Source organism: Carcharodon carcharias, chromosome 22, assembly GCF_017639515.1.
Source record: "Carcharodon carcharias isolate sCarCar2 chromosome 22, sCarCar2.pri, whole genome shotgun sequence".
Lineage (NCBI taxonomy): Eukaryota > Metazoa > Chordata > Chondrichthyes > Lamniformes > Lamnidae > Carcharodon > Carcharodon carcharias.
In genome coordinates this window covers 37,181,043-37,203,113 of record NC_054488.1, presented here as the reverse complement: position 1 = coordinate 37,203,113, position 22,071 = coordinate 37,181,043, and the positions used below count along the sequence as shown (strand labels likewise).

General features: G+C 40.3%; 1 protein-coding gene across 4 annotated transcripts in view; it reads left to right on the top strand.

The window, feature by feature from the left end:
• stx8 (syntaxin 8) overlaps positions 1–22,071 on the top strand; it is a 170,831-nt gene that overhangs the window by 26,071 nt on the left and 122,689 nt on the right. For all 4 annotated transcript variants that reach the window (XM_041216803.1, XM_041216802.1, XM_041216804.1 and 1 more), the window contains exons 5-6: positions 5,141–5,265; positions 9,954–10,046. In XM_041216803.1, coding sequence (XP_041072737.1) covers positions 5,141–5,265; positions 9,954–10,046 — 218 coding nt within the window. The remainder of the gene's footprint in view (positions 1–5,140; positions 5,266–9,953; positions 10,047–22,071) is intronic.

Sequence of the window (22,071 nt, the reverse complement as noted above, 5' to 3'; positions counted from 1 at the left end):
TAGTGTTATAAGGAATGCTGGTTTACCAGTGTTGGGGCCACACTAGAATTTGGGAGCACTGTGAAAGGAACCAGTTAGGTCTGGAAATAGATTTTAAGAAAGTCATTGAGTTTGAGGGAACCAGCTAAGATGTCATGGGATAGAGAAGTAATAGAGATAGTGGACAGCATTTAGGGAGCAGTGGGATAGGTGGTAGGATCACTAGGAGAAGACACATCGAACTAAAAGCTTTGGAAAGGGAGGATTCTAAGATCTGTAAGCATTAGGACGGCAGTCTTGGGAATCGTGAACACCATGAGAGCAGACCTGGAAGCAGGAGTTTGAATGATGAATCTTGGAGAAAGGCATCTGTGGTCAAGGAAGACTTAGAGTCATAGAGGTCTACAGCACAGAGAAAGGTCCCACGGCCCATCGAGTCTGTGCCGGTCAAACAAGTACCTAACTATTCTAATCCCCTTTTCCAGGACTAGGCCCATAGCCTTGTATGCCGTGGCATCACAAGTGCACATCCAAATACTTCTTAAATATTCTTAAATATTATGAGCGTTTCTGCCTCTACCACCCTTTCAGGCAGTGAGTTCCAGATTCCCACCACCCTAAGGGTGAAAAAATTCATCCTCACCTCCCCTCTAAACCTCCTGCCCCTTACCTTAAATCTATGCCCCCTGGTTATTGATCTCTCCACCAAGGGGAAAAGTTCCTTCCTGTCTACCCTATCTATGCCCCTCATAATTTTATACACCTCAATCATGTCCTCCCTCAATCTCCTCTGCTCCAAAGAAAATAACCCCAGTCTATCCAATCTCTCCTCATAACTAAAACTCTCCAGCCCAGGCAGCATCTCCTCTGCACTCTCTCTAGTGTTATCACTAGAATTTTTACCCTTACCCTTTCACAGAGCTGCCTCAGGGAGATTAGTTTAAGTTCAAAAAAATTTAATAAAAGAAAAAAAAAATTAAAAGACATATCCCCTTATGTGAAACTGTCACATGAGCTGGAACATGTCTATTCATTTTATTAAAAATTTTTGCAAGATTTTAAAAACCTTCATGAAACCTCATCCCGCCCATGGATGAGGTTTCGTGATAAATGCGAAGACCACCTGGGCTCTTTGCTTACCGGCCAACCTTAAGGTTGGACGGGCAGCTCAGTTAATTGTTTGAGTTGATAGTTAACTGGCCTTTATAAGCCTTTGATGGTTCGGCAGGCGTGCAGCCGACTCAGGTGCGCGCCTGCCGAACTGAAAACTCGAATGACATCGGGATGCACACCGGCCATCACTGCACGTCATTTTATGCCTCGGCGAGCAGGCCCCACCTGTACTCGTCGCCGAGCCGAAGATTCTGCCCTTGAGAAAGGGCAGAGAAGGGCTGGAAACATGTTTGGAGGGGTGTGGTGGCTTGTGTTGGGAAACAGGTTCTAGCAACCTTGAAGGAAAATGGAGCTGAAAACAATTAGTGTCACTTTCGTTTACCGATTCACAAACACTTTAGTAGATACCATTCCCATAACCTTCCCTTTCTTCTTCAATCATGTAAGAAACATAAATTATCATAAACAAAAACAATCTGATTAAATACTTCATGTTCTGTGTTCACGCAATTTAAGGTTTTATTCAAAACATTCCTTAAATCCCAAATATAGTTCACTTTTTTGCAATAGCAACATTTTAACCAAAGTTGAAGCCACACTGATGAGGGAAGGGGTTGTAATTGACATAAAGAACAACCAAACAGGATAAACCCAATAATTCAATTCATATTCCAGCTAGTTTAAATATCCTTTCTTTCTGTTAACATTTAAAATACAAAATAACCATCTTAATGAAAGGGGCTTTTAATATACGAAGATTGATATGCATATTGATACTTATCTCTTCTATCTGAGCATGTAGCAAGAATTGTTGGTTGCTTTTGTTAAATATTCATTAAGATATGAGGTTGTTCATCCATCTTGTGACATATTCAACTGAACAGGTGCTTTTGATTGTGTGACAGAAGAATAATAAAGGACTGCTGCTGCATTGGACGTGATGCTGAATTATTAAGGGAAGATTCGCTTGGGGCATTTATCATAATGTATTTATAAAGAATCTATTAGTTATAATAGTAACAGATTAGCATTTCTTTCAGTCCTTGGTTATTGATAGTAAATATTTTTATGTTCAATTTCATAAACCCACTCTTGGTATCAAAAGCTCCCACATCAGATGTAACACAGGTTAGATGCAGAGTAAAGCTACTCTGCCCCTTTAATGGGCTTGAGGGCCTTAGTCAGATGAACACCCCCTACTGCACCAAAATGTTTTTATCAACCATGCTGTTGTGTGAGTTTGCCAATTAGACCGAAATAAGGAATAGTTTTTTGCTATAAACCCATGTCTACTATGGACTGAATTAACATTGTCCAAACTCATTTCATAAGAGTTACCCTTACAATTAACATTGAGAGGAAACTTATTCCATCGTTCTGGGTTGAGATTGAGCTCACGTCCCAGAGATGAAAGGCCTGGATCTAACCTATCACACTACTTGCTTAATAGCTTTTACTGAGCTATTGGTACATTAGTGAATTATTCATGTGGTCTAATCTTATTGTAGCAGTGCCTTGATAGGTTAGCCCAAATATCCTTGTGGACATATAAGCAGTAAAGGTCTCTATTATTTTGGAAAATGTTTTCCTGAAAATGGCACAGGTGAAATATTTAATCTTGAAATCAGTACATTCCTGTTTGCAGATTTCAGGTTGACTGTGTTCATCTATGTTGATGCCTAATCAAGATGAGATCCCTTTCCAGATTGTTTTTGAGTGACCATTGTGAAGGATAATTATGCTTATCCTGAAGTTATGCAGCCTTCAGCAAAGGATGCTGTATTAATATGCAGCTGAATTGTTTATTTAATGTGCTGTGGAGTTTACTCAGTGGTAAAAGACAACTGGAGAAACACAGCCAAATTTGGGTCAGCCAAACAAAGTGTACTGATTTGAAGTTTGAACTGTCGTTTGTCCCTGAATGTGGTGAACAGCTGGAGATTTGTCAAAAGTTAAACTAATAAATTGAACTTTAGTAGATTAATTAATTCTGGTTAAGACTGGCAGAAGCTCAAATATTTCATTTAGTGAAACCTTTTGTTCAATTAATCACAAATTTAGCATCAACTGCTGTGGGAATCAGCAAGCCCTAGAGGTGATATAATGACATAGTGTACATTTTACTACTGTTCACTGAGCTTATGTACATTTCCTAAAAACTTTTGCATGCTATTTTCACTTAAACTAGCTGCATTTATGAAGAATTCCATTTGGTAATTATTCCAAATGTTGTCATATGATTAGGTAGTTGTGATGCACCCTTGCTGACTTTTATCACGTAAAGAAATAGTAAATCTTAATGTGTGGCCTGTATCAGAAAAAAGCTGCGGTTGAGTTATCAGAGACACTTGGAAAGTTTTTTTTCTGGAAAGAATTTGCAGTGAAACAATAGTTCATGCAAGATTAGCTGCTGGTTATTAGGCAGCGACACAGCTCTCTGATTTCATTCCTTTCTTCTTTTCTATTTGAGCAAATCTCAAAGCCTTATAATTAGTTAAAGCTGATCACAAAAAAAATCAGAAATCATCTACACACTCCACTGCTCTGTGACCATTCCAAAGATTTAGGTGATTAACATGGCAAAATCAGTGGGAGGCTAATTGGATAAGCTTTAATCTTTACACCGCTAAAGCAAAGCATAGTAAGATCAGAGAGTAAAAAGGAAGTACAATAGTGTTTACTGCAGAACAGTTACCAAACATGTCATAAGGATTACTGTTATCAGGTGATATTTGTCATGATTTTCGATGGATTTGTAGCAGGTTGTTCGGGTATAGACAGTGATGCAGATTGCTGCTAATTGCTTTCAATATTGGATGTAGCCCTTAACTTGAAATTGACTAAATATCATTAGTGTTTGGGGTAGATATATTGGAGCAAGGAACCATGCATATGTTTGCCAGCATTTCAAATTACTCATAGTTAATGTATTTTGGGTCTTGTCTTTGCTTTTTCTGTTGAAACGCCAAGTGGCAAACAAATGCAGAACATGGAGTAAAATTTGTTTAAACAAAAAATTCTCTGCTGTGATGTAGAGTGAAATCTGTGCACCTCATATTCAAATTTCGCTCATATAGGCAACTGCTTTAAATATTAAGGCTATTCCTGCTTGGAGTTTCTGCCTGTGAATTGAATTGCAGAGAAGCCATTTTCCAGTTGTTGTGGAATACTAGCATTTAACCGGCCTACAGGCATGTTAACCAGCAGAAATCATTGATTCACTGACCATGAGTTCCTGGGAACTTTCTACTTCCTTTGCCATGAGGCTTGGCTACAGATAGAGTAACATTTTTTGTAAGCATTGAAGATTTGTAGGTTTAAACTATGACCATTCGGTAGTGTAGATGATTCATCAAAAATTATCAGTACCCTTTGGATAATTTGAAGCATATTTGTTTCAATGCATTGTTCCACAATACCTGCCATCACTGTCAGTGAATTTGGTTCACTTTTGACTGCTTAATAAGTAACAACCCTTAGCATGATTAAATACTGACCACGTCTTCTTTGTTTAACCAAATTAAGTTAATCCCTTCGATGATATCTTACTTACAATTAATTGTATCTATTAATTGACCAACATGCATATGAGTTGCATACTGGCTGTTTCTTGCTATTTTGCTGTTTGTCATAATCTTCTCTTTATTGCATTCTCTCATTTCATTGTGGTGACATTGAGGACATTTCCTGTATTAACTGTATTGCATTCTTTTTAAATTTAAATAAATCATTTCCACTCAGTTTCTTTTTAAAATTATTTTTTCTTTGTTTTTCTCTGGGTTTTGCTCTCCCACCACTGCCTTTCCCTACAAAAAACTTTAAAACAATACGCTTCTGCATTTCAAATACTCAATTTGAAACTGGAATACGTAATTTATACTTGTAAGGAAAATATTATTGATTTTGTTGGAAGTTGCACATTTGTTTTGCATGCAATTAGTTACAAACATTGTAAAATGCATTAATAATTTTGACCCTTGCACAACTTTTGCATGACCAAGTTAAAATAATTAATGAAGCTTTTATTGGAACTTGATTTAATTTTCAGGTCTAGCCTTATGACTGGGAATCAAAGGACTGGTCATGTCAATCCTTGGTTAGTGGAAGAGTCAGAGGAGACGAAGGGGCTTGATTTTTGTGAAATCAAACATCAACAGCAGAGGATCATACAAGGTGAAGCCCATTTTCATGGAAAGTCATTTTCATACACAGGTTGTTTTGTTTAAAAGAGCTCTGAAAATATGCTAAGCCCTCTTTGCATATTTGATTGCTATTATTATTAAGGACGTTCATAGCATGAAGTTCTCCATTAATTTTAACTGAAAGCCTGTAAAAAGAGAATTTCAAATTTGTAAAGCTTATAGCAGAATAAATCCAGGAAATAATTTTAATGGTTTATGGCTTTTACTTTAAATTTTGCCATATAGCTAAGGCAAGAATCAAAGCATTACATGTAAATGGTAATGGGTTTTAAATAATGAACATTAAGTTAAATTATGAACTATCTCAGCAATACTGGAAAATGATATTTGTTTAAAACTCATTTTGTGATTCCTGTTAAAATCTATAGAATGAATACTTGTGTTCTTATTTTTGGAAGTAATGAGGCCATGGAAACATGATTGATTAGTAAAAGATAATGATTTTTCCTGTTATCCATTATCAAAATTAACCTTGTAACATCATGCCCAATGTATCATAATGTCCTATGTTATAAATATTTTCAAACCATATATTGGCTGTAAGCTTTAAATGTGTAGCAATAAGTTGCGTATTTTGAATTGACCCAAGTTCTAAATTCATTTAATAGGCATGTTGCTGTATGACTATCCAAAGCAAAATCTGTGTATGCCACAAGGAATAAATGCTAATAACTACCAGAGCTGATTTAGATTTTATTCTGATCTAGGTAAACTAATTACAATTGAAGGAAACCATTTGGAAAATTAGTTTCCAGACTATTTGACTCATTTGCAAGAATAATGAAGTCATTCATGATGATGAGCTATTGCAGATCTCAATACTGACATACTGTACTAACTCTATACTTGATGGCAGCTGTTTCTAAAGAAGCTGACCAATTGGATTTCATAGCCCTCATACATTTGGATTGTATTACCTGGAGGGTGCAAGTGTCGTGCATCTAAATAGATGCATGAAACAACAGAGTTGGTGATGATCATTAGAAGCAATTTATAGAGTACAGTAATCCAAAATATGCAGTATAATGTCAGGTTGGAATTTAATGTTAGGTCTAAGACTAATTGAGGTAGTCTCAATGCTTTGGTTCCACACAAATTGTAGCATACCTTCAACCAACTTGAATATATCAAAATTAAAATCTTTAAATGTGTTCAGGCACTTTGCAGGGCCATATTTAAAGTTTTAATGTCAGAAATGAATGGAATTTCCTATCAGCTCTTTACTAACATTAAATATTAGTCACAGTTGGATACTGTACAGTTCTGTGCTTGTGTTTAAATAAGCAAGTGTATAGCTATGCTATTCTTGGATTTCAAGCCAGTGTGGAGCAGGTAATTTAAGTTGGTTTGCCAACTTTTACTACATTCAGGCTCATACTGGTGTTGCAGCAATACTTTCAGCAGAGCTACACGATTATTCACAACCACGCAATTGTTGTTGAATAGTAGCCCAAAGTTTTACCTGTCAAATTCTTTAGTTTGTCCCTTTTATTTAGTGTTGTTTACGGTTTGGATAGAGTTGTTGTAGGAGATGTCCATTTGAGGATTTACCAAGACAATGTTACTGATAAATGTGACGAGTCTTCATACAGTTTTTTCAATAATTACACCAGCTCTATCTCTCATGATACATTAAAGCCTGTCATTAACATCAAAGGCCAAATGATGTTTCAAAATCAAAATACAGCCAAAATTCATATCAATGAGAACCATGATTATGTAGTCCAGAACACAAGATGTGCAGAATTATGAAGAACTTTTTTTTATCCTTTCATGGGATGTGCGCATTGTTGGCAAGGCCAGCATTTGTTGTCCATCCCCGATTGCCCCTGAGAAGGTGGTGGCGAGCTGCCTTCTTGAACTGCTACAGTTCTTGTGTGGGTACAGGATTTTGATCCAACAACAGCGAAAGAATGGCAACGTAGTTCCAAGTCAGCATGGTGTGTGGCTTGGAGAATAACTTGGAGGTTATGTTGTTCATCTGCATCTGCTGCCTTTATCCTTGGGGGGAGGGTGGCATAATGGTAATGTCCCAGAATTAGTAATCTAGAGGCCCAGGCTAATGGCCTGGGGGACATGGGTTAAAATCCCACCATGGCAGCTGTTTTGTCATTCATTCGTGGGATGTGGGCACCGCTGGTGAGGCCAGCATTTATTGCCCATCCCTAATTGCCCTTGAGAAGATGGTGGTGAGCTACCTTCTTGAACTGCTGCAGTCGATGTGGTGTAGGTACACCCATAGTGCTGTTAGGGAGGGAGTTCCAGGATTTTGACCCAGCGACAGTGAAGGAACGATGATATATTTCCAAGTCAGGATGGTGAGTGGCTTGGAGGGAAACTTCCAGGTGGTGGTGTTCCCATCTATCTGTCCTTCTAGATGATAGTGATCATGGGTTTGGAAGGTGCTGTCCACAGAGCCTTGGTGAATTCTTGCAGTGCATCTTGTAGACAGTACACATTGCTGCCACTGTGCGTCGATGGTGGAAGGAGTGAATGTTTGTGGAAGGGATGCCAATCAAGCGGGCAGTTTTGTCCTGGATGGTGTTGAGCTTCTTGAGTGTCGCTGGAGCTGCATTCACCCAGGCAAATGGAGAGTATTCCATCACATTCCTGACTTGTGCCTTGCAGATGGTGGACAGGTTTCGGGGAGTCAGGAGGTGAGTCACCCGCTACAGGAGTCCTAGCTTCTGACCTGCTCTTGTAGCCACAGTATTTATGTAGCCATCCTGGTTCAATTTCTGGTCAATTTTAACCAGGATGTTGATAGTGGGGGATTCAGTGATAGTAATGCCATTGAATGTCAAGGACGATGGTTAGATTCTGTCTTGTTGGAATTGGTCATTGTTGGCACTTGTTTAGCGCTAATGTTACTTGCCACTTGCCAGCCCAAGCCTGGATAATGTCCAGGCCTTGCTGCATATGGACATGGACTACCTCAGTATCTGAGGAGTCGCGAATGTGCTGAACATTGTGCAATCATCAGCGAACATCACAACTTCTGACCTTCTGATGGGAGGATGGCCATTGATGAAGCAGCTGAAGTTGGTTGGGCCTAGGACACTACCTTGAGGAACTCCTGAAGTGATGTCCTAGAACTGAGATGATTGACCCCTAACAACCACAACCATCTTCCTTTGTGCTAGGTATGACTCCAACCAGCGGAGAGTTTTCCCCCTGATTCCCATTGACTCCAGTTTTGCTAGGGCTTCTTGATGCCACACTCAGTCAAAAGCTGCCTTGATGTCAATGGCAGTCACTCTCACCTCACCTTCGGAGTTCAGCTCTTTTGTCCATGTTTGAACCAAGGCTGTGGTGAGATCAGGAGCAGAATGGCCCTGGCAGAACCCATACTGAGTGTCAGTGAGCAGGTTATTTCTAAACAAGTGCTGGTTGACAGCATTGTTGATGACCCCTTCCATCACTTAAATTCCACAGCTGGTGGAAATTAAATTCAATTAGTTAATAAATTCAATTGATTAATGAAAATTTGGAATGGAAAGCTAGTCTCAGTAATGGTGCCATAAAGTATCATTGATTGTTGTAAAAACCCATGTGGTTCATTAATGTTTTTTAGGGAAAGAAATCTGCTACCCTTATATGGTATTGCCTCCAGAACCAAGGCAATGTGGTTGACTCTTAACTGTCCTCTGAAATAGCCTAGCAAACCATTCAGTTGTTCCAAACTGCTACAGAAGAATTCCAGCTTTCAGATTCTGGTAGAGTACAGTGTCTCAAATCCGGCTGTCCAAAAACCAGAGTTGTCTGAAAACTAGATCTTTTTGAAATGTGCCAGACATCAATTTTAATTGAGTAAAATAAAATAAGATAAATTACCTGGACAATTCGGCTAGGAGCTGCATTGGCGTGGAGTGATGCCTGACTAATTATCCCCCTGCCACTTGGGCGCTGGTCTATTCCTAGGTTTCGAGCAAGCCTTGACCCACCCCACCCCACCTGCTTGACCCAAATTGCCCAAGGCCCAAACCGCAAGACCTGAAACGCGATCCTGAGGTTTCCAGTTTTCAGACACCGTACCTGTACCATTAGTGAGCCAAAATTAAACATGCTTATTATACATTTATTTTTAAATCAAAAATAATCTCTTATTAATTTTTAATTAAAAGCCAAGTCATTTTGAATAGCCATGGCTATATAATTTACATTAGATATATACATTGAAAGTGGTAGAGACAATATTGATAGTTAGCTATGCATTAAGTGTGGATAATTTTTTACTTTCTGCCTTGGAATACTGGCTTTACAGAGTTTGCATGCCAGAGCTGGTGTGTTGGTTTTTAATGTTATTATCTCTGGATTGATCATTACACACAGACGGTCACTGTCCTGAAATACTATGGGCTCCAGAGCTGTGCAAGGCAGAGAGAGGACCTATTCTGTTGTGACTTGTCACAGTTGGCCAAAGATTGGAGCACTAATGACCCAGATTGGGAATCTGTAATTCTGACTGCCTTTGCAGTTAGATGTGTGGGAGGCCAAGAATGAATAAAAACTAAAATTGTGACATTTTATTTAAAAAAAATGTTTTTAAAATGAAAAAGACCAAACTGACAGCAGAATCTTGGGGAATGTTAATTTTCAGTCAGTTTCCCTGTTGATAGTTAATTTACTTGACTTTTATTGCGCTTTTTCTAAATTCAGAGCAAGATGCAGGCTTGGATGCTCTGGCAACAGTGCTAGCCAGACAAAAACAGATGGGTCAAGATATTGGAAATGAACTAGATGAACAAAATGGTAAGACTTTTCTATTGTATAAGTTTGTATTTATTAGTGTTCTAATATATGCTTTGTATGATAAATCTGGCTAGCTTGCCTTTGCTAGTCAATCCATTTTTGTTGTGTTGCACCATTCATAATGTCTGTTGTCATATGAAACTCAAGAATACAATATATTGTTGTCTCACCATGCTATGAACTTTTCTGGAAAGCTTCTCCATGAAGTTCATGAGAACAGCCTAGGGTCTAGTGTTCTTTTTCTAATTTTCTTTCCTTTTTATGGAATAACTACTAGTCTCTGCATTTAAGGTTGAATTTGGAAGTATCCTATATTAAGAGTCACGGACATCTTCCAGAGATCTACCACTCAGTGGCACAGCATGTTGGAGTTCTAGAATGCAGCACCTACATGATTAAATAACCCTGTTCATGTAAAATGTAGAGGATGCTCAGAAAAGTTTATAATGTCATCCTTAATGGTTTGAAGAACATCCAGTGTACAATTGTAGTTGATGATAAAAAAGTGTGCATATCTTAAATACTGTTGCAAATATTGAAACATATTCATATATTGTTTCCAAAAAACTTACTTTGTCAGAATTTTCTATCTGATCTTTCATGTCAACATTCATCATTGAAAACCCTTATGTAGATGCTTATTATATTCTGTATGTAAACATTCCTGTAAACAGTGGTTCCCTATCAGGCATTCTGCCATTAGGTGGCACTGTTGTGGATTCATTGTGGCCCAGTTGAAAGAAGAAAGAAAGACTTGCACTTCTATAGCACCTTTCATGACCTCAGGCCTTCCAAAAGTGCTTCACAGACAGCAAAGTACTTTTATAGTGTAGACAATGTTTAGTGTAGTTGCCATTTTGTGAGTTTTCAACAATTAAGAATTGCTTGTCATTTCAGCATTGAAACCAGCTTTTCCACCCTGGAAAAGTTATTGGGGAAGTGGGAGCAATTTCACAAAGGTTTGCTACCTCTCTTGTCCGGCAACATTGCCAGATCTCAGACCCCCCCCCCGACCCCCCAAGATATGTTTCTCTGGGTTGAGGGGGAAACTATCTCCACAATCTTCCCAGTACTTGTGCAGCCCAGTCCCTTATCAATGGTCCCAATCTTTGCAATCCCTCCCAGAAGTTATATTACTCGATAGCCTTCTTCCCTCCCCTTACTCAATGATATTAGACCTCAGCATGCTGTCTGCTGGGTCCAAATCCTACTATTCCTCTCCCATTGCTCTCAGACACTCGAGGCACAATTCTCAATGCACTCACACTCTGACATCCACTTCCATTCCTCCCATGCCTCAAGAAACCATCTCTTCCCCAATGCTTCCAGATTCCATGATACACCTTTTCAATTATATCAAACCTGGGATCCTCCTCCTTATGCTCTGCCATCCCAATGCCACCCTCCCATAATTGCCAGATCTCAACACACCCCTCCTGCCACTGCCAAAGGCCTTGCAGTACTCATAGTGCTATTTCCCTAACACTGTGAAACCAATCATTGCCCTCCCAGCACCCAGATACTGCAAGATGTTTCTATTTAACTGCACCTACAGACCATTTGCTACCACTTTGCTGTGTATTCTAGTCATTTTTTAAAAGTAAGGAGTAAGATTGGAGCATTGCTGCAAAGAAAAAAACAAGGCCACTTGATTTACAATTTTGAGAAAAACATGGCTATAGTTCTAAAATTCGAGCCTTTGAAATCCTACAATTGTCACTTCCACAATATACAATGTAATAAAAGTTCAATTTTGTGATTAATCACAGAAAATTAGTGGCCCCGATAATATGTTTTTTATTACATAATTATAAGATGACATATTCTTCCATTCTCATAAGTGATGCCAAGAATGTTTATATATTAGTATAACATAACATGAATAATAAGATTATACCATGATGCATAATTGGTAAGGGCCATTTTCATAATTTTCAGCAGTATTGCAGTACTCATTGAAAGAAACAGTAAAAGGTCAATGAAAAAGTGAAGCCTTTGGTACAGTGTTTCAATGTTGTTACTATTCCAGGCATAGAGTAACTAGAGTGTGTTTTTCTCCTCATACTGACCAGAGACTGAATTTTCACCTGTTTAATATCAATGGGTGAAAAATATAGTATTTCTTTTTGGTAGACATAAACTTTTTTAAAAAATGAAAATATTCAATCGTGAGCTTTTCTGTGTAATATTATTTCTATTTGAACACAACTTATGCCAAAAAAATTAAGAGCTGTTTGATTCCATGTGACAAGAACTGCATGCTAATTATTATTAATTATACTTGTTATATATATCAGTGTAAATATTTTAAAAGCTTTATTTACTTGATTTCTGCCTTTCTTTTAAGCAAATTTAAAACTCAGTTTGGGCAGATCCCCTGTGTTTGATATGCAAGTTGAGTAAAACCTTCGAATATGTTCAAGATTGTTGTTTGCGGGCAAATGCGATGAATATAATGAAAGACAGACATTTGCATGTATAAGACTCTAATTGACATAGCCAGACATTTGCAAATGCCAAATCCATTGAGACACTGTATGTAGAGATTAACTTTCAGGAAATAAATGAGTTGGTTTAGAATCTGGCAGAATCTTTGTTTCCTAGTATGATGTCATTGCCGATCACAAAAACCCAGGGCCAGTGAACAGCTTCTATTTAGCAATAAACCTGATTTTGTTGCATTCTTGAAATTTCATATTGGCACAGCTTCATTAACCTGTTTATTGTGTTCTATTAGGGGCTGAAGCTTTGTTCATTGTTCATGATTGTTTTGTTGCTGAGCAACAGGCCATCTGTGTTTTTCCTAATATTTGTAAGTAATGAGGTAATTTGCAACAAAAATTTGCTTTTTGTGATTTGTGCCAAAACTGGTTTTAAAAAAAGTCCTCATGCTTCATTAAAACAGATGTAAAATTAGATTCATATAATTATTAAAAAACACAAGTCATTTCATTTTCAGTACAGTTTCATCAGAATTATGCTGTCTGAGTTGACATGTACCATAAGTATGGAAAGCATAATAACACGATACATTGCAAGTTGTATCTTGAAACTGAGAATGTAACAATCTATATCCTACCATTTCTTTTCCACTGCTTCAGTGTAAACCCATACATATTGCAGTATTAGGATTGCACAGAGAACTGTTTATGAAGCAGTCGGAAGTGCCAGAAGGTCCAGAAATCTTTTAGTCTTTGGCTCCGAAGTAGCATATCTCTTTCCTTGTTTTGAGTTGTTGTGTAAAATTATATTGCTTTTCCCTGTGAATTGTGTTTTTTTTCTATGCTTTTGGGTTGGTGAAATTGAAAGTTGATAGGACGCCAATTTATTTATTTTGTGAGCATTTAAGGTGAGTGACATTGGTAGTGGGGAGTGCGGCCTCCTCGCATTCCTTGTGCCTGATTGCTTTACACATAGTACAAAGTCAGATAAAGTGAGTGCTTGCCTGTGTATCTCAGAGTCAATAAAACCAGTTTCTTCCCAAAGCCACTTTGCTGGGATGGACGAGTGCCATTTACTGGTAGTATGGTGCTAGTCAGCCATGGAGAGCTCTACCACCAACACAAGAACTGGGTTAAGATTGCCCAAAATTGCTTCGCCTACTGCAGGTAGTGACTCTGAGTTAGATTAGGATGCAGGCCTGAGAGGGGTCATTGATCTGAAGTGTTGGTCGGAATTCTATGGAAGTGGCAGAAGTCTGACTGCCAGGGTCAAAAGCGATGAGGCAACCCCGCTTTTGTGGGCAGTGGGACCTGGGCTGCTATTAGCTGTCATGCTATTAAGGCCAGCAGCTTGTACCCAAGAGCTGCCAGCCCAATCAAAGCTAGCAGTGGCCACCGCTGGGCTGCACCTGGAAGGTGAGGGTGCATCGATGGATGTATGCCTTCGAATTAAGGTAAGTGGAGTGTGGAGTCACCAGGGTCAGGCAGCCAGGTCCTATTTGTTACTATGTCCCATTTATCTGTAGTTGGATGACATTTACGCTCTCTGTATAATTCAAAATGTTTTCCATAATTCCAAAGTAAACTGGATTTGTTGGCTAAATTTCCACCTACAGAAGAACATTCGCTGCCTGTATTGCTGTTCCGATTGGAACAGTTCTACTTTTTATAGGTTGCCTAACAACTGGCAGCAGATATTCATTTTTTCCACTTTTTTAAAAAAGCCATTGGATTTTCAACAGCTGTTTCTTATATTGTGTAGGTTGTGTGTTAGGTGCCAGCATCCCTGCCGAATTCTTATTCATGGTCTAGAGCCTCTGGTAGAGTTGAACATACAAATTAGGAGCATGAATAAGTCATTTGGGCCCTTGAGTCTACTCTGCCATTCAGTGAGATCATGGCCTCAACTCCACTCTCTTTTTAAATCCTATACCTGCTCACTGACACTCAGTTTGGGTTCCGCCAGAGCCACTCTGCTCCAGACCTCATTACAGCCTTGGTTCAAACAGAGCTGAACTCCCGAGGTGAGGTGAGAGTGACTGTCCTTGACATTAAGGCAGCATTTGATTGAGTGTGGCATCAAGGTGCCCCAGCAAAATTAGAGTCAATGAGAATCGGGGGAAACCTCTCCATTGGTTGGAGTCATACCTAGCACAAAGGAAGATGATTGTGGTTGTTGGAGGTCAGTCATCTCAGTTCTAGGACATCACTGCAGGAGTTCCTCAGGTTAGTGTCCTAGGTCCAACCATCATCAGCTGCTTCATCAATGGCCATCCTTCCATCATAAGGTCAGAAGGAGGGATGTTCGCTGATGATTGCACAGCATTCAGCACCATTCGCGCTCCTCAGGCACTGAAGCAGTCCATGCCCAAATCCGGGCTTGGGCTGACAAGTGGCAAATAAAATATGTGTCACATAAATGCCAGGCAATGACCATCTCCAACAAGAGAGAATCTAACCATCATTCCTTGACATTCAATGACATTACCGTTGCTGAATTCCCCGCTATCAATATCCTGGACATTACCATTGCCCAGAAACTGAACTGAACTAGCCACATAAATACATAGCTACAAGAACAGGTCAGAGGCTAGGAATTTTGCAACAAGTAACTCACCTTCTGACTCCCCAAAGCCTTCCCACCATCTACAAGGAACAAGTCAGGAATGTGATAGAATACTTTCCACTTGCTTGGATCAGTGCAGCTCCAACAACACTTGAGAAGCTTGACACCATAAGATACACTTAAAATGCATTCTGGAGAGCATTTTAAACCAGTACATAGAAGGTCCTACAAGGCAGTCCTGGACTTAATTTTAGGCAATGAAGCCGGGCAGGTGGTAGAGGTATCAGTGGGGGAGCATTTTGCAGATAGTGATCATAACTCAGTTAGATTCAAGGTTGTTATGGAAAAGGACAAGGATGGGCCAGAAATCAGAGTTCTAATTTGGGGGAAGGCCGATTTTAACAAGACCAGATATGATTTGGCAAGATTGGACTGGGAGCAGCTACTTTTAGGTAAATCTGTGTCAGAGCTGTGGGACACATTGAAGGAGGAAATAGGGAGAGTACAAGGCCAAACATATAAAAGTAAAGGCAAAGAATGGGACCAACTAATCCAGGGAACCCTCGATGTTGAGGGATATACAGGATTGGATAAAGAGAAAAAGGGAGGCTTATGGCAGATACCGAGGGCTCAAAACAGCAGAAGCCCTAAAGGAGTATAGAATGTGTAGAGGAGATCTTAAAAAGGAAATTAGGAGAGCAAAAAGGGGGCATGAAAAAACATTGGCAGGTAAAAAGAGGAAAATCCAAAGTTATTTTACAAGCATATTAAGAGTAAGAGGATAACTAGGGAAATAGTAGGACCCATTAAGGACCATAGTGGTAATTTGTGTGTGGAGCCGGAAGATGTAGGTAGAGTTCTAAATGAATACTTTGTGTCAGTGTTCACAAGTGAGAAGTACGACGTGGGCATGGAAATCAGGCAGACGGACTGTGATATAATTTAAAAAATTAGCATAGAAAGGGAGGAGCTTCTAAGTGGTACTTAAAAGTAGATAAATCTCCAGGCTGAATGTAGTGTAAACCAAGCTGTTGAGTGAGGCAAGGGAGGAGATAGCAGGGGCGCTGGCAATAATTTTCAAACCTCTCTGGCCACAGGAGAGGTGCCAGAGGACTGGAGGACAGCCAATGTGGTACTGTTATTCAAGAAGGGAGGAAGAGATAAACCAGGGAACTATAAGCCAGTCAGTCTAACCTCAGTGGTGGGGAAACTATTGGAAGCAACTCTGAGGGACAGAATTAATCTACACTTGGAGAGGCAGGGATTAATCAAGGATAGTCAGCATGGTTTTGTTAAGGGGAGGTCATGTCTGATCAATTTGATTGAATTTTTCAAAGAGGTGACCGGGTGTTTAGATGAGGGCAATGTATTTGACGTAGTCTACTTGGACTTCAGCAAGGCTTTTGATGAGGCCCCGCATGGGAGACTGATAATGAAGGTAAGAATCCATGAGATCCAAGGCAATTTGGCAAATTGGACCCAGAATTGGCTGAGTGGCAGGAAGCAGAGGGTGATGGTCGAGGGGTGTTTTTGTGTTGGATGCCTGTGTCCAGCGGGGTTCCACGGGGATCGGTGTTGGGTCCCTTGCTGTTTGTGCTATATATGAACGATTTAGAATTGAATGTAGGAGGGTTGATCAGTAAGTTCACGGATGACACGAAAATTGGTGGGGTGGTAAATAGTGAGGAGGATAGCCTTAGATTACAGAAGGATGTAGACAGGCTGATCAGTGGCAAATAGAATTTAATCCGGATAAGTGTGAGGTGATGCACTTGGGCAGGACAACCAAGGCACGGGAATATACGATGAATGGCAAGACCCTGGGAAGTACCGAGGATCAGTGGGACCTTGGTGTGCTTGTCCACTGGTCCCTTAAGGTAGTGGGACAGGTAGATATGGTGGTTAAGAAGGCATGTGGGACACTTGCCTTTATTAGCCGAGGCATAGAATATAAGAGCAGGGAGGTTATGCTGGGACTGTATAAAACACTGGTTAGGCCATAGCTAGAGTATCACATGCAGTTCTGGAATCCGCATTATAGGATGGATGTGATTGCACTAGAGAGAGTGCAGAGGAGATTTACCAGGATGTTGCCTGGACTGGAGAGTTTTAGTTATGAGGAGAGATTGGATAGACTGGGGTTATTTTCCCTGGAACAGAGGAGATTGAGGGGGGACATGACTGAGGTGTATAAAATTATGAGGGACATAAATAGGGTAGCCAGGAAGAAACTTTTCCCTTTGGCGGAGGGATCAATAACCAGGGGGCATAGATTTAAGGTAAGGGGCAGGAGGTTTAGAAGGGAATGTGAGGAAGAACTTTTTCACCCAGAGGGTGGTGGGAATCTGGAACACTCTGCCTGAAAGGATGGTAGAGGCAGAAACCCTCATAACATTTAAGAAGTATTTGGATGCGCACTTGTGATGCCATGGCATACAAGGCTATGGGCCTAGTGCTGGAAAATGGGATTAGAATAGTTAGGTACTTGCTTGACCGGCGCAGACTCGATGGGCTGAATGTCCTTTTCCTGTGCTGTAGACCTCTATGACAATGACTCTATGACTGTGGCACTCTACTTGTTACATCTTGCCACCCAAAACTAACCCAATTTTGCCTTCTGTATGTTCCCTGTTAGCTAACCACTCTGCTATTCATGCTAATATGTTACCCCTATATCATGACCTCTTATTTTGTGTAGTAAAGTTTGATGTGGCACCTCGTCAAATGCCTTGTAGAAATCTAAGTGCACCATGTCCACAGGCTTCCCTTTATCCACGTTGCTTGTTACTTCCTCAAAGAGCTCCAATAAATTTGTCAAACACGATTTTGCTTCACAAAACCATGTTGACCTTGCCTGGTTGCATTGAGATTTTCTACATGCCCAGCTGTAACCTCCTTAATAATAGATTCCAGCATTTTCCTTATGAAAGCTGTTAAGCTAACTGGCCTGTAGTTTCCTGCTTTCCGTCTTCTTCCTACCTTGAATAGTTGAGTTATAGTTGCTATTTTCCAATCTGATGGGACTTTTCCAGAATATAGGGAATTTTGCAAAATTAAAACCAATGCATCTACTAGCTCAGCAGCTACTTCTATTCAGACCCTAGGATGAAGTCCATCAGGACCTGGGGACTTGTCAGCTTTTAATTTTCTCTGTGCTCTTTCTCTGGCAATTGTTACATAGCTGACAAGGCTAGCACTTTTGTCCATCCCTAATTGCCCTTGAGAAGGTGGTGGTGAGCTGCCTTCTTGAATTGCTGCAGTCTGTATGGTGTAGGTACACCCACAGTGCTGTTAAGAAGCGAGTTCCAGGATGTTGACCCAGTGACAGTGAAGGAACGATGATATATTTCCAAGTCATGGTGATGTATGGCTTGGAGGGGAACTTCAAGGTGGTGGTATTGCAATGCATCTACTGCCTTTGTCCTTCTGGATGGTAGTGGTCATGGGTTTGGAAGGTGCTGTCTAAGAAGGCTTGATGAGTTGCTGCAGTATAGATGGTGCACCCTGTTGACACTGTGTTGGTGGTGGAGAGGGTGAATACTTGTGGATGGGGTGCCAATCAAGTGGGCTACTTTGCCCTGGATGGTGTTGAGCTTCTTGAGTGTTATTGGAGCTGCACTCATCGAAGCAAGTGGAGAGTACTCCATCACACTCCTGACTTGTGTCTTGTAGATGGTGAACAGGTTTTTGGGAGTCAGGGGGGTGAGTTACTCACTGCAGGATTCCTAGCCTCTGACCTGTTCTTGTAGCCACAGTAATTATATGGTTAGTCAAGCTCAGTTTCTGGTCAGCGGTAACCCCCCAGAATGTTGATAGTGGGGGATTCAATGATGGTGCTGCCATTGAATGTCATGGTTAGATTCTCTCTTGTTGGAGATGGTCATTTCTTGATACTTGTGAGGTGCGAATGTTATTTGCCACTTGTCAGTAGCTCCCTAAGTTGACCCCTCCCTTATACCTCTTAATGCATACTTATTTCTGGGATGTTATTTGTATCCTCTACAGTGAAGACGAATGCAAAACATCTGCACAATTAACCTGCCATTTCCTTGTTTTCCAGGCTCTCTCTGTAGAGGACTAACATTCACTAACTCTTTTTCTTTTTAAATACCTGTAGAAACTCTTACTATTTGTTTTTATATTTCTAGCTAAGTTTCTCTCGTACTGTAATTTCTCCCGACTTAGTATTTTTTAGCCATTCTTTGCTGTTTTTATATTCTGTTTAGTCTTCTCACTTACCACTAACCTTTGTGGAATTGTATGCTTTTTCTTTCAATTTGATACTATCTTTAACTTCCTTAGTTAGCCACAGATGTTATGTCCTTCCCCTAGAGTCTTTCTTTCTCACTGGAACGTATCTTTGTTGTTGAGTGTTGCAAAATATCTCCTTAAATGTCTGCCACTGCATCTCTAGTGACTTATCCCTCAACCTAATTTCCCAATTCACTTTAGAGTCATATTGGACTCAAAATGTTGACTCATTTTCTCTTTTCACAGATGCTGTAAGGCCTGTTGAATTTTTCTATACCTTTGTTTTTATTTCAGATCTCCGGCATTTACAGTACTTTGCCTTCACTTTAGCCACCTTGGTCTTCATACTCTTATAATTGCCCTTACCTAAGTTCAAAAACTAGTCTTACACCCACTCTTCTCCCTCTCGAACTGAATGTAAACTTCATTCATATTATGATCACTGCTACCTAGGGACGCCTTTACTATGAGGTCATTAATTAATCCTGTCTCATTGCACATTACCAGATCTAGAATAGCCTGCTCTTTGGTTAGCTCTAGCACATGCTGCTCTAAGAAATTGCCTTGAAGCACTCTGAGCTCATCTTCCTGGCTACCAATGCCAATCTGATTTGATATGTATCACAGACAGAATTTGTGTGTTTTATTGTTGTTCATGATCAAAATGTTTGTATGCCAGGTGTGTGTTTTTTCTCACCCTGAGCGTGGTTATCCCAATTTAAATAATTCCAGCCGCAAGCTTTTTGTGAGTTTTAAAACAAGGAAGGTTATTTACTGTCACAAACTTGCCCCGGAAGTTTAAAAATACAATGTCTCACAGACACCACCCCTCACACAAATATTAGATACAGGTAATGAATAAAAAAATACAATTACAGTTTGGGATTATTTCCACCTCCTGTGCAGCAGTCCTGTAGTTTCTTGGATGAGTTGATACTTCGGTAGGAGTGAAGGTCTTAGAAAGCAGTGGATTCTCAGTAAGCCTCTTGTAGTTGAATTGCCAGGAGGTTAGCTCTTAGGTGAACTTGAAGTCTGACAGGTTGAAGAGAGTCCTTCTCCCACTTTCAAAGCATGGCTATTTATTACCTTGGCTGCTTAATTGACTGCAGCTGGCTTGTTGGCTTTTTGCTCTGTCTCTACAGAGTGGACTCTTGCTGTTTTAAAGGCAGCCAACAAACATGGCTGTGTCACCCATGTGACCTGTTAGAAAACCAAAGTCTTTTTCCAAATAAGGTTATGTGTTAGGCTGGTAAACACCCTGTGTTGTGCCTTTTTATGCTTTGAGAGTTTGAGACACCCAAGGTCTTCTGTGTTTGGAGGAGGAACCATCACAATACAGTGAAAGATCAGTATGGCCCATTTCACATTCATCTAACGTCCATTGAGTTTAGATGTTCCTGGTGAAAAATGGAGGCAAGTTGTCTGCAAACCCTATTGTCTGTAGGTTTTGGGCCATCCTTTAAACAATGAAATGCGTGTGAATCTCACAAGTGGCTGTGAGATTCCTTCACTCAGGTCTATATTTAATCGGGTATTGGCCGCAGACTCTACTGTACGCTGCAGCCATCTTAACAACTTTTGTATTCACTTTTTAAAACATAGCTTTAACATTTGTAATGTCTTCATGCCTCTGCTGGGCATGACATATTTCTCAGATTTAATGGGTGGAATGTGGTTCTGTGATTTTTATTTTCTGACATAACCTGCTGGTTTCAAAGAACAAAGAAAAGACAGCACAGGAACAGGCCCTTCGGCCCTCCAAGCCTGCGCCAATCATATTGTCTGTCAAACTAAAACATTTTGCACTTCCGGGGTCCATATCCCTCTATTCCCATCCTATTCGTGTATTTGTCAAGCTGCCTCTTAAACACCACTGTTGTACCTGCTTCCACCACCTCCTCTGGCAGCGAATTCCAGACACTCACTACCCTCTGCCTAAAAAAACTTGCCCCACACATCTCTAAAGTTTTCTCCTCTCACCTTAAATCTATGTCCCCTAGTAATTGACTCTTCCACCCTGGAAAAAAGCTTCTGACTATCTACTCTGTCTATGCCACTCATAATTTTGTAAACTTCTATCAAGTTGCCCCTCAATCTCCGTCGCTTTAGTGAGAACAATCCGAGTTTCTCCAACCTCTTCTCATAGCTAATAACCTCCAGACCAGGCAGCATCCTGGTAAACCTCCTCTGCACCCTCTCCAATGCTTCCATATCCTTCTGGTAATATGGCGACCAGAATTGCATGCAATATTCCAAGTGTGGCCTAATCAAGATTCTATACAGCTGCAGCATGACTCCCTAGCTTTTATACTCAATATCCCTGCCGATGAAGGCAAGCATGTCATATGCCTTCCTGACTACCTTATCCACCTGCGTTGCCACTTTCAATGACCTGCGGACCTGTACACCCAGATCCCTCTGCCTGTCGATGCACTTAAGGGTTCCGCCATTTATTGTATAATTCCTACCTGTATTAGACATTCCAAAATGCATTACCTCGCATTTGTCCGGATTAAACTCCATCTGCCATTTTCCTGCCCAAGTCTCCAACCGATCTATATCCCGTTGTATCCTTTGACAATCCTCTTCACTATCTGCAACTCCTCCAACCTTAGTGTAGTCTGCAAACTTACATTTACAGTTACATTTTCGTCCAAATCATTTACATATATCACTAACAACAAAGGTCCCAGCATTGATCCCTGCGGAACACCACTTGTCACAGCTCTCCAGTCAGAAAAGCACCCTCTGTCTTCTATGACCGAGC